Source organism: Dermacentor albipictus, chromosome 5 (genome assembly GCF_038994185.2).
Source record: "Dermacentor albipictus isolate Rhodes 1998 colony chromosome 5, USDA_Dalb.pri_finalv2, whole genome shotgun sequence".
In the NCBI taxonomy this organism is placed as follows: domain Eukaryota; kingdom Metazoa; phylum Arthropoda; class Arachnida; order Ixodida; family Ixodidae; genus Dermacentor; species Dermacentor albipictus.
In genome coordinates, this window is record NC_091825.1 from 102,522,132 (window position 1) to 102,540,107 (window position 17,976).

At 43.7% G+C, this 17,976-nt stretch overlaps 1 protein-coding gene across 2 annotated transcripts in view; it reads right to left on the reverse strand.

The window, feature by feature from the left end:
• Positions 1 to 14,870: 14,870 nt before the first annotated feature.
• Positions 14,871 to 17,976, reverse strand: part of LOC135905946 (TBC1 domain family member 22B-like) — a 122,285-nt gene continuing 119,179 nt past the window's right edge. For both annotated transcript variants that reach the window (XM_065437090.2, XM_065437089.1), the window contains 2 exons: positions 16,769 to 16,992; positions 14,871 to 15,906 (listed from right to left, as the gene is read on the reverse strand). In XM_065437090.2, the coding sequence (XP_065293162.1) occupies positions 15,772 to 15,906; positions 16,769 to 16,992 (359 nt within the window). In that variant the 3' untranslated portion in view covers positions 14,871 to 15,771. The remainder of the gene's footprint in view (positions 15,907 to 16,768; positions 16,993 to 17,976) is intronic.

Sequence of the window (17,976 nt, forward strand, 5' to 3'; positions counted from 1 at the left end):
AAGCAACGGCTGTGACTCACAGCTTTGGACAAATTATGGAGTAATAAACCATGATTTTTACATTGTAATACATCCTCTGCAGTTTGTGGCAGAGGAGACCATTTTTTTTTTTGTTGGTTATGGAATACCAGAAGTAACTGAGGCAGGTGACGAGCAACTACCATTCATTTCAACATATTGTGTTCCGCTTCTTCGACCTCAGCAACAGTAAGTATGGCATCTTGCAGGGCTACAGTACTTCTAAACATGCCTCAAATTACCACATGGCTATGTAATCTCTGGAGCAAAATCATTGACAGAGAATGCCTGCACTATTACACGTCCATTACCTGTGTGTAGCCTATCACGCACATGTTGCAGCATCATTTGCAAGCACTACCACGTCCATGTCAAGACTGCTCTACTTACACAGATACAATATGCACCAAAAATTTCATATATTTGTGAAGAGGAAGTACAGGAGCCAGGAATAACGAAGGGGACGAAGTGAAGAGGAAACAAGACGTTTGGAGGGATGGTCAAGCTGTCTCTTCACCATACTATATATAAACAAAAAACAGCAGTCCCACTTATACATAAATTTAGTGAAGTCTGACTTCACGGCAATATGAAGCACACTGCAGTAATGCTACATTAGAGAAAGAGAGGCAAATTGGTGTACAAATTAGCTATGCAGTGCTGTGACGCCATACTCCACTTCAAGCACGAGAAAAGCAGTCACAAATGAACATATACAAAAAAAAAGAAATCTTGAGCATTGCCTTGTGTACCATTTCGTTACTTGGAGGTTTTCTGTGTATTAGGCTCTATAAATAAATGTCAGGGAAATCTCAACCACTTCATTAAATAACAAATTTCGTAGCATCAAGTCTTGTTAAATCAAGGTTTCAGTCTATTATAATTATGTGCATAAGATAGAGCAAAGGGAAATGAAATGGCAGCCTCTTGGTAGCAGCCCTGTGGCATGTGGTTGGTATGCTTTCAGCTTCAGTCATGTACTTTCGTTGATAGGAGTACACAGCAACCTTATTGTGGGCTGTCCACACATCACACACAGCAAGAAGCATGGCTATCAACTGCACCCTTGTTGGTTCTATTGAGCCTAAACTGCAAGTTCATCAAAAAGTGAAAAAAAAAAAACTAATTGAAAGTGTCATTATTTATGAAATTTTACATGGCCAAGGTGCATATTGAGCTATAAGGAACGCCATAGTGGAAGAAGACTCGATAAGAGTTTTAACCCCTAGTACCTTTACCAGGCCCCTAAATCAATGTACACAAGCATTTTCACATTATATGCCCACGTCAGAATGCAGCAGTGCTGGCTAGGAAACAAATAACCTTGCTAGGCAGAAGAACACCCAGTTTACTAAGCCATGACACTGAGTAAACAAACTGTAGTAGAAGTAACTTTTCTTCAATGGCTACTTTGGAGACTTCCCACCTACAGGTGCTGAAATGACTTCTCATCAAGCATCAAAATCAGAGTCTGCTCAGTTATGTCATTGTGCTTGCCCTCAGAGATTTGACTGTGGTGGCATAAATGACAATCTTGCTTTTCTGCTAAGAATTTCTCAGCTATGAGGGGAGCAAAACAAGCAGAGCTTAAAGAGATTTAAACAACAGTATATTTTGCATGACAACAAAATAAAGACAGACACAGGACAGGCATTGCTCACAGGTTGGTTGCGCGCAGCTGGCGCAGCAACTATATAGCGCTAACCAACTAGCAGAGCAACACATTCTTTAGAACTTCAAGAAGCTAAGCTACTCAGTTGCATGGAAGCCATAAAGTGTTTGGTGCAGAATTTATAGTCCCTATTGTACTGAAAGCTTGGTGGTATGTATTGTGAGTTAGACAGATGCAATAAACTTGATATGAAGAATCAACGTTCAGCTCAGAATGGCTGGAGTCATGCATGCGGTCTGGCAAAATGTGTTGTCTCCTTGTTAATGCAATTTGGGCACCGACTACAAATTTTAGCACTACGTCCAAGTTTATAATACAGAAGTTAATTACTAGCTGGAATCAGAGCCTGTTTGCAGCTGATTAACTGGCAGCTTGGTGTCACTGAACTACAGTAAAAGCTTGTTCATTCGAATTCCGCGGGGATGCTACAAAAATTCGAACTAATGAAAGTCAGAGAAAAATAGCTCGGTTAAGGCGAATATATAGTACGACGTGGCATGAGTACACACACACACACGCTACGTCACGTTGGCGTGAACAACAACGGCTGTACTTCGAAGCATTGGTGCAGCCAACGTAACCCCACGCGACCAATGCGGTCCGATGTGCCCAACGTCAAGATAGCTCTTGCTCAATGCGTGCGTTTGTGGCGCCCACTGACGCGAAAGAAAAAAAAGATGTTGCAGTTTGGCCCGAAAAGCAAAGCATCGATTGCGATAGCAAATTAGTAGATAGCTCCAGCAGAACATTTTGTTGGGCTAGTTGGTGCATGTTACTGAAGTACTAAAGCGCCAAGCAGATGACACAAGAATAGACACGGACGAGCGTATCGTATGTGTTTCTTCTCGGGTCGTCTATTTGGCGCTTTAGTACTTCAATAGTAGATAGCTATATGAAGCAAGGGTAGTAGTTTTATGAGCCATATAAATTTGTAAACATTCGCTCACTAACTAAATTGACAAGTACAGTGTCACGCGCATAAGGTAAACATGAACACACCTCACTTGATGAGTACGGTAACTCGCTGAAAAACGCTGGAGTGCAGAATCGTGGCAGTAGCAGCAAGCGAATTGACCTTTGTACAGCTCTCGCTTCAATGCAAACTAAACATAGAAAGCACATCGCGTACGAAGCTACTGGCACTATGCGCACTCTGCAAACATCGCAGATCACTTTCAAGATAGGGCACCCGCATAGCCGCCATGCCGTAAGCAGCAGCCCCCAAAGAAGAATGTCCCCCCCCTCCCCCTCTCCCACCGCAAGTGATAAAAAAAGGTGCGCATCCTCCCCTCCTTCCTTTCTCGAGCACACAAGATTGAGCGGCATCGCCGGCTCACTCTCGCACGCTTTCGCTCGCACATATGGCGCCCGGCACCCAGCGACGGTACAAACGCGTCTCTCTCCAGTAAGGCCTGAACAAAGGGCCACCGATGGAAAAAGCAAAGCTGCACAGCCCGCACACAATGTGCTCCTTCGCATCGCCAATGTGCTCCCTCGCACTAGCACTCTCCCCATCCACGTTCGAATTATCGCACATGGTGCGGATTTCAGTGTGAATTAGTGGGATGTGTTACGTATTGCTTTCAATACATTTCTGGACAGACTGTGGCGGCTACTTCAAATTATCCGAAATTTCAAATTAACGAGTTATGAATTAACGAGCTTTTACTGTAGTAGATGTTGATTAGTGTGTAGTAATATAAAGATGTAAAGTTTTTATATCTCTGCTCCATGCACGGCTCCCCTCTGATGGCTCCCTGAGGAACCACAGAAAACAGTCCAACTTTTCTATCCTTAAATTTAGCACATTCTGTCTAGCAGGTTCTACAACATGTTTGCAGCTGTTCCAGGTCACTCTCTAAAACCCACATTAATTCTGAATGCATTCTCCCCATGCACTTGCAGAAGCCTTCATATTTCAAAGGCACTGACTGGGATTGTAAACATCCGATTCATAAATGTCACTTTGGTTCAAACTAACACATTAAAGAATAGGCACCAGCCCCATTGGCCCTGCCAGCTGTAACTTTCATGTCCAGCCCATCATCTTTTCCAAAGAAAGCAATCTTTATGCTTATAGCTACTGTTTTATTCACCCATGTCTTAATATCGAAATTGTGAAGTACAGTTGGGTCCACTTATTTTAAGTAAAAATTCAATATGAACAGCTTTTCCTCGCTCAATTTATGCAAGAGGCCTACGATGCACCACCCATTGACGACCTGGTCACCATACCAGTTCAGGTACAATGAACATAAATAACCATTGGTGCCGCACTGTCACAACTATCCATTACGAAGACTCGCAAGCATCGCACACTGCCTTCTGAGACAATTTCTATGTTAAAGGTCACTGACCACACAAGCTGCACATTTTACTAGCACTAACTGCTTGGTGAAGGACTGTGCATCAGTTTAAACCTGGCTGTCAAAGGCAGCCTTGAATTCACAGAAGCAATAACAGAACTGCTACTGGTACTGGAACAGAAGAGAAGGTACTTGGACAAAGTTCACACAGAAAAAGGAAACTAGTACAATGTGCTAAAACATGTACATGGTGCTTGGTTACACAAAGAGAGAACACGGATAGCCTGGGAAACAGTATGAGTGGCCCCATTGAGCACAAGCTATTTAAGCCAACTTCAACATGCTCCTGACATAATATCACAATGTTCGTTATCTTCACATGGTAAATGCCAAACCTGCAACTTTATGACTACATCAAAATTGCTTTTATATTGGGATAGCAATTACATGGACACTCGAGGCAAGTTTTTGTCGCTGTTAGTGCCACGTTTCATTAAGTCCTATAAGATCCTATGTGCTCTGCGAGCTATATGCTATGCGTACGGGGCAAAGCGTGCCAGGACGAGCCGAGAAGGGCAGTGGCTTGATGTGCGTTTAACGTCAGAGGTTCAGTGATAGAGAGCGCATCCCCTACAGTTGTGGCAGCACATGGCTGTCTGCGCAGCTGAGCTCATACATCGTCCATGCCCAATCTTTAAGGTAATCGTTGGCAGGTGCAAATGCTGGGCAAGCCAAGAGAGCTGGTGGCTGCATATGCAGTCTTTTCACATGCCTAGTGAAATCTCAGGTTTCTTGATGCGTTGAAGCAAAAGGTAGTGGAAGTGTTTGCTCCCCTCTATTTGGACTCATCATGCCAGCATTGTGACAGTGAGTGTTCAAGGTCATCAAGGTCGTCCCAATGACACCTGTGTTCTCATCTGCTCACACTGATCGTACCTTACCATCACATCCAATGGAATACCCCAACCACTCAGCCACCATTGTGAGTAATGACTATTACTGCTTTGGTCAGACCTTGACATAACAAATACATATAACAATATTGCATATAACGATGTAAAAGTAAAATTTGGTTCATCATGCCGTATTCTGATGAATGTTCTACTGCTATAACGCAACCGATAAAGTTATCCCTGATGTTATCGATTACAGCAAAACATATTTTTGTTTCAACAAAAACACTCTTAAAAATGTTTGCACCCTTTGAGGATTATCCTGTACCACAACAATAATCGTCACCTGCCTTGCTTGCGTTTCCTTTCTTGAAAACTCGGCACTCATTACTTTCCTGTGGAGAATGCTGTGTTACGCTGATAACACCATGCCATTCGTGAATTGGAAGTACCGGGCTCGCAGCGTTAAAGAAAGGAAATTCAAGCAAGACAGATGACGATTATTGTTGTGGGACAAGATAAGCCCCAAAGAGTGTACAACTTTTTTAATAGTGAAGGTGCTATGCATGAAAGCAGCAAAAAGCCAATATGTCTACAAAAGTAATGTCAAATGTGTTCTTCTGTATGTCTAAATCATTAGAAGAAAAAAGTGTGTGCTTTGGTCACTGGTGCCACCAATGAAAAGCATACAGCACTCATTTTGGGCAAGAGATTGGCTTAGCCTGGCAAAGGGTGCACGACTGTTCCACAGCCCCAACTGTTGATGCCAATTTGTAAACCGAATGTTGAATATAAAGAAAAAAATTTTGCTCCCAATGCAACGTGACTATATCAATGTTTGTACTGCCACTTCACTACATAAGCATACAACATTTTAAAAATGAATGACTTACCAGCATAGCATGGGCAAAACAAAGGCAAAGGATGCAAAGTGCATAATAGATGTGCCTTCCACATGGTGGGCGGACAGAGTAAAAGAACGCAAGAATAAATGTGATCTGAAATGAAAAGATGGATACCTTATACAATAAACCCTTTCCCAAATTTGCAAGCATGTTTCCCTGCATTGCTTATTTTCCCAACTAATGGCAGCACTGATCACAGTTCAAATGAGGACAAAGTGGTAGCTGCACATGCTGGAGTTTGTTTCGTGTGTACGGTTTCATCATGAGAGCCGCACCTACATTTCTTTATGTCATAAGAGGAGAAAACTGCATCTATGTGTGAATAGCAAAAAATGACTATTGGCATTAGCTGGGCAAATTGCCTTACTGGAAAGCTAGTTTTACAATTATGAAAAAGGTCTATCAAGAACCAATGACTGCTGTAAAGCTTAGCAATATAGACTGGTTCTCAGCCACTTTGAATGCCCCAAAGATGCTCAAGTAGCACCCAATACAGAAGTTCAGATGTTATGTGCTGTTTAACGGCACAAGAGCCAGAGATGGCCAAAAAGAGACAAATACAGTTAAACCTCGATATAACGAACTTCAATGTAACAAAATTCGATATAACGAAGTATTTTACTTTTCATAACCTCTTGTCCATACAACATTATGTATTTAGAACTTCAATTAGCAAAGTGTGTTTGTATGCTATTTCAACATAACGAAATTTCATTGTCGGCGCAAATAAATGCCGAGACAATAAATTGAAACTTCTGCGGGTGCAGATGGTTAAATGATTGAATTACGAGCGGCTGCTTGCAAACGCAGCTCTCAAATCAGGTGCAGCATGACAAGGCCGACCGCCAAAGTGGAGCCGCATCATGTTCCGTATAAAGTCCAAGTGCGGTAAGATCCTATCACGGCGCCCCATGCACTGTGTGCTTTAGGTGCGAGTGAAAGTGTACGAGGATGAGACAAGAAAGATGGTGGCTGCACGAGTGTCGCCTTCAAGTGCGAGGGGAGCGAGCTCCCGGTAATGCGATCAAGCACCCAGGATGGGGCGGGGGGGGGGGGAGGGGGGCGAGGAAGAAGGGGTAAGTTTGCGCACATCTCGATTTCTGGGGCGCGTCTCGGCCGTGACTGAGCGCATACGCAGCCGCGCACACTTCTTTAGAGGTAATCTGCCGCGTGTGCAAAGAGTGGGCATGCCGAAACGGCGTGGCATCATGTAAGCCGTCTTCCGGCGCCTTCGGTATTGGAGATGGCATGATCTCGAGTATCGGTGACCTGTTGTAGCGAGAGACAGACGAAGCATTCGCTCCCGGCTGCCGGCGCTTTTCCCGATAGCGTAGTTGCAGTGCGAGCGACGCTATCAGCCGCAGGGGCACAGTGCACGCGAAATCGTGGCTGGCTTCGCTTAATTAGTACCACCGAGTTGAAGATATCGTCGACGTGGCATCAAACCGTATCATTCGTCGCCGACTCGCAAATTCCTCAAAATGAATTGTTTTCTTATTCAACTTTGCTCTTTTCGATTGCCCTATAATTCTCAAGATTCTGCTGCCCGATCGATTGTAAGAAAAAAATCGATCGGCGACATACTTATTTGCATAAAAGGTCAAATTTCAATACTACGAAATTTCTGTATAACGAAGCAAATTGCCGATTTTACCGATTTCGTTATATCAAGGTTTCACTGTGTACAGTTGTTCTCTAAGGTGAACTGCACCATGAGTAGAAAGTTATTGAAAGAATTAGTGAAGTACAGTCAAACAATGACCCTGTTAGTGACAACCGCACGTTTGTGATGCTTGCTGCTGAGCATATTGTGTTAATTAAAAAACCCTGTTCTTGTATTTGCTTAAACACATGGGGCAGATTGCACAAACCATTTCGAAACTATGGTAGACTTTATGCACTGTTGGTAGACTTTATGCATTGTTAGTACATGTACACAAGTGACAGCAAGTTGCTACCAGAGTAAGTTGGTTGATTGATTCATTCATTCATGGGGTTTAATGTCCCAATGCAACCTTAGTGCTTTGAGGTACATTGTAGAGAGGGTTTGAACACATGGTATTCTAGAAGTACGACATCTACAACTTGTGATTATTTTGTGTGAAATAAAGATCCAAACATTGTAAACCTTAGAAAAGATTACTGGCAATTTTAGGAGCACCCTAATTAATTTACTTTAACATTTGTTTATAAGAATCAGTTTGGTTTTGGCTACCCAGGAAGATTATCTGTCATGACATCATGGTACAATAGTTTCTGCTTCATTCCTATGATCGCGGTAGCTGCCACACACAAGTGCAGCCTGATGAAACACACACAACATTCTCGCCATTCCTCCGTTTATTTTCTTATTTTTATTTTTTTATGAGCAAAGCCGTAATCTTGCCTTGTTACTACAAGACATCACCAAAATTTGCTCTGTGTAATGAGGTCACAATAATGTCGACGACTCTGGGTGTGGCACTTCGAGACCAACTTGAGTACTGCTTTAAAATACCTTACAAGTGTTTCCCGACCTTCAAACTTGATAAGTACCATTCTTCTAGGTTTCGCGTGAAGTAACATGGGGTACAGTTCGTGCAACTTTGAAAATATGTGCCGGCACTCCTTTAAGGTGTGCCTAAATCTAAGAACATCAGTGTTTTTGCATTCTGCTTCTACAGGAATGCGGCCGTTACTTCCGGGAATCAAATTCGTAACCTTATGCTCACCAACAGAATGACACGGTTATGCACAGCAAGTTTCCAAGCAACAAAGGAGGGACACCTGTGCAAAGCTATTAACCTTTGCTCCTTGACAACTAACTGCGCAACAATTTACTGTAAGTTGCACAAACTTCTTTGACTGTCGGTAAAATTAGCCATAGCTAGAATACTTTACGCAAGCTGTTCCTGATATAGCAGCGTAATTCATAAAGCTAAAACACTCCATGTCCCATGCTAGTTTAATTAACTGGGATTTAATGTGTCAAAACCACTGCAGTGATGCCCTTGGGCCCAGAAAGACAGTCTCTACAGCAGCAGCAGCAGCAATAAAGCAGACTAGCTTTTGCCCAGAGAATATTAATGTGCGCTGAGCCTCGTCTCTACACCATGATCTATGAGGTATGCTATTGTAGGAAATTTCAGATTATTTTGAACACTCTTTAACATATGACTAAATCTAAGCACACAAGCATTTTGGCATTTCACCCTCACTGAAATGCAGCCGCCGCAGCCATAATCAAACCTGTGACTTCCAGCTCAGCAGCGCAATGCTACCGCCACTAAGCTACCGCAGCTGGTCAGTTAAACAATTAACTGCATAGCTGTGGTCATTTCCTACACACATTCATTACTTTTTTTCTTCCGTTACTCCTTGTTGGACACATGCACATTGCCATAGGTGAGGATTTATGTTTTGTGTGTTTCTTGACTCAGTACACAAAACAGGGCTTTTGGACAAGACTACCTGATTAGTTCTTGTGTGAAATTCAGTCATGCCACGCCACATTACCAGTCTTGCCACACGTTTGAAACAAAACTTGCAGGCAGCAGGCACTGTTCTTACCCCCCCCCCCCCCGACTACTGAAATGTGTACTGAAAAAGCCTTCGTGTCTTAACTCTCTCTCTTTTTTCTTTTCAGCAGCGAATTCTAACATGGTTTCATGTTTTTTCATACATGTTACATGTACAGTGTAGACCATTACCAAGCACAGAATGGGTTCTGGGCTTTTAGTGCCAAGACAAGAATACGATTATGAGGCGTGCCATAGTGGAAACTCCGGATTGGTTTTGACAGCTGGGGTTCTTTAACATGCACCTAAATGTAAGTACACTAACGTTTTTGCATTTCACCCTCATTGAAATGCTGCCACTGTGGCCAGGATCAAATTCACCACCTCGAGCTCAAAAGTGCAATAACAATGTGCAGTGGCGAGCCACCAGTTACCACGGCAAGTCCGTTGTGACTGTGACAGGTCATGACAAGGGCACAAGACATGAGTGATTTTCCTTTTGTGACAAGACAGAAGCACTACACTTTCTGACAGGCAACTTGCACTTAAGCTGCAGTGGTTGCACCTTACACAAGAGTTCACTAACCTACACACCTGCACTGTGGTAGTACTGAATATTGTGTAAATACGAGTGCAAGTTATGTATACACGACTTTTCCGGGTAAACCACCAGCACACTCACACTCAAATTTTGTACAGGGGTTAGCATGCCGTGGCAGATGCATCTTAATACCATGCCTCCGTCATTTACGACAAGGTACAGCAGAAAGTGCAGAATTTGCGGGAACAGAACTGGGGCACCACATGTCAACTGTAGCGGTGAAATAAGATGGACGTCCCATTTTGTCTGTAGCCTATGATTTACCTTAGCTTGTAGTAAGGCGCTCGTAGGCTTTAAAAGCCTTGCCGAAGCGAGGTTCTCTGTTATCAAGTGCAGATTTAACAGAAATGCATTTTCTTTTTCTTAATATACAACAAGCTCATACATATTTTGGTTTGCAGTTAACTACAAATGGCATTGTATTCCGCCGTCATATAATGTAACCTTCCCATTCAGCTTAATAGGCACAGCTCACCAGGTTTTCATCAATATCACGCGGACGCCCAATGACATTACAAACTATGTTGCAGGAACTTTGTCGAGCTGAATGGAATAGCCTAGCTGACAGCGCTCACACAAGAGGATGCTATGCATGCATGTGCTTACCCATGCTACTTTCACAGGGGTACTCCACGACATGAAACCGATCGTCATATGGAATGATGCTCCCGTGAAATTATTAAAACATGCAGAACTGTGCAAACGGTGAAAGTCCATGCATGTGCGAAGTTACTGTTGATTTTCTGTGCTCAACTGAATAACCACGTAAAGCCTTTCAGTCATATGTGGACTTATAGCCGTGTCACATAGGCCCACTTGGAAGGCATCCCAGTCAACGGCCTTCGAAATGCCACAACTCTATCGGCTCAAAGGAGTGGTGGCACTACTACACATCACTTTTGAAGGGCCGTTCTATGGCTCAGGTGTTTCTCACAAAAATTGAGTGGCGCTGAAGATGTTTATTTTTATTTTCAAGTCCTTCCAAGTCCTTCCACTTAAAAGCGCACAAAATTCAATTGGCAAGAATACTTTACTAAATGATTAATAACACTCATATATACTACTTTTTAGAGCATTTTGGGTTGATTTTTCTTTCTTTCTAATCGTGAGTACATGCATACTGTCAGCGAGAGGGCATGTTCACGCTGTTCTCGCTTCCATTGCTCTATCGGTTGGAAGGCCTTCCAAACGCCTGTGTGAGACGGGCGTAACTTGCATGATCCTAAAAAGTGCAATGGAACTTATGAGCAAAGTTCATTCACTACGAGTATTTAATCTTTCAAGCTACATAGCATGCAATTAAGGTGGAGTGCTATGCAATACTGACAGTTTGTAGCTTTGCTGAATACTGAACAATGTGTGTTTCATCTACTGACACTAGAAGGTATTTGGTGCCCCAATTGAGAGAAATGAATTTTAGACAGCACAATATGGGCGCTTGAGCACGCTTTTGTTGTTTAGCACAATTTCGAGCATACTCTGCTACAGCAACTACAACAGTGAACAACTTAGAAAAAATAGAAATACGATTTTTTTTTATTCAAGCTCATTAGAACACCTACACAAGTAAAAAGATCTTAGACGTAGAACTTACTCACCAAAACAAAAACTACAGTCACAGCTCCTATAAACAGATGCAGGATTCGTTCCTGCAACGAGAAATGGGACGACGGCAATAGTTATCGCCTAAACGTTCTCGGTTATAAGAGCAAACGCGAAACCACTGGCACTCATCGCAAATCACAAATTTCTGGCAGGAAACGTCCCTTGCTGCTCGTCGGCAAATTTTAAGTATGTCTCGATGCAACGCTCAAGTGGCACACTGATAGCAAAGAAAGAAAGCGACAACCACTACGCTATATTGAGATCACCATCAACGAAATGCATGTGCCAACAGCAGAACACAATCAAATGTTTAACGCCACGTTTGTCCGTGAGCGTGCAGTATCGTTTTCTTGCAGTTAGCCAATTCCACAAAATGCGACAACGGGCGCGCGCACTCCGCAATCAAAAGTGAATGCAAACGCCAACGAGGAAACTTTTCAGGGACGTATATGGCAGCGCTACTAAGAAAGACACATTTGAAACACGGCGCCTAGCACAGCCGCAACGATTCAGCCGCAGAGAGAAGAGATACAGCACACTTTACCCGCGTGTTGTTGTCGTCGAACAGCGGTCTGTCGACGGGCCCGCCAAAGAGTGGCCGGTATTCGCTTGACCTCAAGTCCATAGCTGCCCCGTCACATCACTCACGAAGCAGCAAATAAGCCGAACTCTGGTCAGTCATGTGCCATCGGTGGGCAGGGCAGTTGTACTGGTTGTACCGCTACGCTCGTTGTCTCCGCTAGAATCAAGGGCCACGCCGACTCAACGCGGCGTGTGCTTCCCCCAACAGCTGCGTCAGCAGGTGTCACGGCACGGCAACACGTTTTTTGGTATCAGTTCGAGGATGGCAACTGAATAGTACCGGACTTCACTGACTGATTATGCCCACGTTAACAGTGAAAGTTCACCGCTGACACCGCAGGATAAACACCCAAAACACCGCCTCTGCATCCGAATGAGGGGAAAGCGGGGAAACGTAAACTGGTAAACGCCTCCATCGTGCTGCTGGAGTGTTGTGTTAGCGCCCCCTTGAAGTAGAGTAGTCCTTAGCGCTTCCACTAACCTGCCCTTGTATACTTTAGTTTGGTTTTCCTTTTATGACGATTAATTTTTCATAACTTCTTGCTTGTTTTCTTTCTTTTATTCTTGCTTGCATCAGTATATATAGCGTTGTGGCAATAATTACGGCCGCGTTTTAGCAAAAGTCCGGCTCCATCGATGCCAACGACCGATGCCGTTGACAGATGCCACCCTTTCGAGAAGGCCGCCACTTGCATAGAGTTTCTCACTACATTGCCACTTGCCACGTCTTTCTAATAAGACGAATCATTGCACCATTGAAGAGTGAACAAACAGCATTACATGTTTGTAGGTGCGCACGAGCCACAAAGTAATCAAAAGCGCCACTTTGTCATTCCACAAATGTATGTTGCTCATTTGTAATGGCGCGGTCCGAAGCTCTCGTAGAGTTTCAGGAAACTCTATGGAAGCACTGCACTGCAAGCACGCTTTGAATATTCATACAACCGGGTTATTATTTTTTTAAGCTATGGTGCGCGGATCCCGACGATCAGAGATGGCTCAAAAGGGTGAGGCACGGACACACCTCTACAGGCACGCCAAGCTGGCGTACAGTCTACCTTTTGAAATGGGAGATTTGTGTATCCCAGATGGCCTGAAGATTAAAAACAGTGCTAGCATCTGCAGTTTATTTTTTCTTATTTAAACTATTTTAAATCTAAACGACATGATTATATAAGCATCCATGTCCTGTATACTTTGTGTGTCAGTTTGTGCGATGCATTCCCAAATTCCGAGGTAGAAACATTAGCATTGCAGCATAAGATTGCCCTGATCAACCTGGTAAAAGTTTCGTAATTTAAATATTTTAAATAAATTTCGTTTCAATGGTCATCTTCTTACCCCACTCCTTCAGGAATCACTGACACTAGCTCATTCAGCGAGGCTGAACTGCAATTGTATCAATTAAATGGGCATTACACACCAGCTGCGAGCCGACTTTCACTGTGAGCCATCCAAAACAGAGCATGTTTTTTTTTTTTTGGGGGGGGGGGGAATATTAGATTTGTGAAGTGAGCACGATATGAATGCTTTTTAAGGATTCAGGTGGCTCCTCAAATGCTACCAGCTGTTGCATACTTTTCTGTACAAGCTGCACTTTATTTAATAATCAAACAGACGCAAAGTAACCTGGCATAAACAAGGAAGTGTTCAAAGACTAGGTGGAAAGGGTACAAACATTCATTTTATGAGCAGTTGTAACATTCTATTATGCAAATAAAACAAAACGAAGGCCTCTTCCATTAATCGGAATGCACTCGGGCAGGAGGGTGTGGGCTCGACGCGTAGCTGTTGCCACCATGCTGCCTAGTGGTAAAATGGACTCAAGTTCACCCTGACCTGGCACTTCAATTCTTGTGTGAAACATCAGCAACCTGTCAAGATCATTTGTGCTCACAGTTTAACCTCATCCAGCCATTGTGGTTGCTTGTGCATAAATATTCAACTGCAGTGCATGAGCACAAGGCCAAGTGAAGCAGAGCTGGGTCTCAGGGCATACTTACCATACAGCTGACACTGAATGCATTGCTGTTAATGGTGCATTCTGCATATGTCCCCTGCTATTTTAGAAGTTAGGCCTTTATTCTTTCCACTAGCCTAAAATTTGAGCGCTAACTGCAAACAGTCTTGAACGAGCAGAACTAGTTCAACCCAATACTGACATCACTAAATGGGTTCTACAAGGTATTAGCTGGGCTTCCTGTTAAATAGTGTAACTATAGTACGTTCGTAGTAAAAGCAATTAATGAGGCACGAGCGGGCAGCTCCATGGCATTGGGACCCAATGGCAACTTCAACAGAAGTGAACATGTACGTATCTGTCTATGAAACAAACAAATCCGACTGCACTACAGGGGACAAGAATACATTAATTTACATACACATATTGTGTGAAGTCAGCAATACAATGTAATCGTAACAACTCATCAGAATCAAACAGTGCAGCTGTTAGTATAGACGTTCTGCTTTGGTGGCGCTTCATAGTCTAATTTGTGTGTGTCTTATAGACTGCGAAAGCTACTTCTCCTATAGGCACCACTACAACCATCAGTGCAAGCTCAGAATGGAGCAGCAGCCTCTCAAGGCAGACACTGCTACACATGCTTTCATGACATGCTGTTCCGAGCTTCTTTGTCAGGATCAAGACTTCCAGGGCACAAGTGCCTGTGCAATACAACAAACATTCTTCTAATTGCTTAACGTAATCACTGCCCGTTGAGGCCTTGTCATTTCTGAGCAGAACTGAAAACTTGTCACACAACTACAGCTGCTAAATGAATACTCGTGGAGATCCGCCCTTCAAACATACTTTTAATCTCACACTTCTAATAAAAAAAAAATAATAAGATGCCTGTGTGTCATGGCAACACACTAAAGGTCACATTGCACAGGGACAACCAAGAGTTCATCACTCATCCAGAGATTACAACCCAGAGAAGCCCGCGGAGCAAGCTTCCCCACGTGCTAACACCGGGACCACAGAGATTAATCCAGCAGGCACTTCACATTCCCTTGAGCAACCCCAGACATCCACTCTCCACTGTGCTTTAATGGGAATCTCATAAAGAGGCTTTATGTGTAATGTACAAAAATATACAGTTAAAAAATTTGCAGGAAGGCGGGTGACAAGGCACGGCCAGCATCTTCCAAGAAGAGTTGCACAGCCAGCCTTTCCAAAGAGGGACCTTGAAAAAGTGGTAAAGAACAAGACAGCTAGCTAGCTAACAAAGCCCTGCCAGCAAAACCACCTCAGTAGCTTGGCAGCGAGCGTGGGCCTAAGCCTGAACACTCACTGGATCAAACTGCACGTCAATGCACATTACTACCGCCCAAACTGCCGTGCCGTGCCGTGCCCTGCATGGGGGAATGCTAAGACCAGTCCATCCCGCATCTGATGAGATCATACAGATGTACAGTTGCACCACAAGGCAGCACTGGTCAATGGCCTGCAAGCTTTCTCATTTTCCACCGCCCTTTCTCCCCGGCCGACTTGTGAAGGAGCACACACGATGCCTTTCTTTTTTGTAGCCCTCCTTCTCCAGTTGCGAGTGTCGGCGCGACACGGTCATCGTTTATTGGCCCTCCCTTTAAATCGGTCTCAAGTGTCTGCCGTCCTCGGATGAATGGCGGGACGTGAGGCACGTGGATGCACACATTCACACATGTACACAAGCAGTGTCGTTTTGTTGACATCACTTTCGGGCTTGCAGGTGATTAGGAGCGTCAGCAAAGGTGTACTTTAGCCGGTATGCCTCTGCCACGAGAAGGGTGATCTCCTCGTTGCCCCAGTCGTACGTTGGCAAGTTTTGAAGGAGAAGCATAAGGCCCTGCAATGCAAGAGCATGACAGTGTCAACCAATGATTGATAAAAAAAAAATGCTTGCTATTGGACTTCAAAGATCTTAAAGGAGCATTAATGATCGATTTGGGCTGATAAAGTACTCTTTCAAAACCCTATGTACATTAATGTTGTGAAAAGCCAAACTTTTTTTTTCTTTTTGCACCAACACCCAAATGCCGCTAGTACATCAGTCCGATGCCATAGATCTAGTATGTTGTATCTTTTTGTGCATAGGCTATTGTGGTGCAGTAAAAGTTACCAAAAGCTTGCTACACTTCATCCTTGGCTTCTTTAGAATATGGTGCTGTCTATCTTTACTGACAAAAAAGTTCACCTGAATGTACAAAATACACAAAAATGCCGAGACAACTACAAAGTTCTACTAATATAATGATGCCATCGAAAGGGGCATGAAATATCAAAATGGAAACTCAGCACACATTTCATCCACTCCTTTCTATAAAATAAGAGAAACAAGTGTTCCGAAGAAATAATCTCCCTGTCTAAACTGACGTATTTATGATAAATGAATTGTGGATTTTCATGTTTTGAATATGTGCAGTGGGCTACATGGGACGCCATAGTTGTGGGCGCTCCGGTTTGATTTTGGCTGATGATTAACGTGTACACAAGCTTCTTTGCCTTCCATTCCCATTGGTACGCAGCCACATCAGCCTGGAATTTAACCTCGCTCTTACGCTCAGTAGCACAGTGCCATTACCACTGAGCCATGGTGGCAAATAACTAACTGTTTTCCATACTTAACGTCCCAGTCCCTGGGGATATTAAGTCCCTGGGAAGGTCCCTGTGGAGTGGTCTATCATCGTCAGTCACACACGTGCGCGCACCTGAAAGTCCCTCTCCCGCAACAGTGCCTGGGACCAGTAGCGCAGGAACGCAGCGCACACATAGAGGTGGAAAGTGGAGAAGCCCTCGGGCTCGGCCAGGTACGTGTCCCACAGGCGAATGGTGCAGTGCAACGGCAGCTCACGCATCAGCAGGTTGTTCATCCACCGAAAGGTGAACTGTAGAAATTCCACACAGTGCTTGGAGAGGTGGTCGTGCAGTGGTGCTGCAACAGGCAGAAATCAAGAGGGGAGGCTATAGATGAGGCACAGTATCGCCCTTGGCACTTCGGTAAAATGCAAAACAGGATCAGGCCACTCATTACACTCTGTCAAATGATTCTCATCAACCTAGCGTAACTTCTATGAAAAGAACCTTGAATCTACCTGAACACTCACTATGCACAAAATCTTCACATCTAGGTCCTGATTGTAAGATTCATCATTTTAGAAAAATAGACACTCTTTTACCTACACATTATGCAAAGTGACCATGGCTACAAAAAAATGCCTGCAAGCTTGTCGCACTAATTTGTCTCAACACTTTTTTTTGTCAGGAAATAGCACCGAACGGAACCACCTTCCTGCTTCCATTGCCACGATCACCAAGTTAAAAAAATTTAATATAGGCTTGCAAGGTTCCCTATGGCACTTTTACTCTTTAGTGCACATTTCGTGCAAATGAATGTCACCTGTAGCAGTGAATGGTCAACAGTGGCAATAGCAAGGACATGGTGCCATGCCATGCCAGCCAATGAAGAAGGGCTAATGAAGAGTGGAGAATTAAAAAAGTCCTTGCATGATACGAACCCTGGTCTCGCCTGACAATCGCACACTGTGCATCGACATATTGCTTTCAAAGCATTATATTAGAAATGCTTTGTAACAAACAGTAATAGCCCACAGAATGTGATGAAGAGTAGCTGACACACACAGCACTGGCTTATGACTTGGTTTAATGCCATCGAACAGTAGAAAAATAAGCCTTTTGATGGTGAAGAAAAAAAAAGTAAATAAAAGCACAAAGCTGCAGCTTGGGCAAGCTGTGTCTTCAAAGACAGCTTTCTTCATCAGTGAGTATTACCCTTGTATTCTCCAACAATCTTCCGACTCAATGCTCTTCCTCCACTTCACTAAATTGAGCACAGTTGCCACCCCTCGACTGAAGAAGATGTTATGCTTCTCAATATTGCTGTGGAGTGTATGAAGTG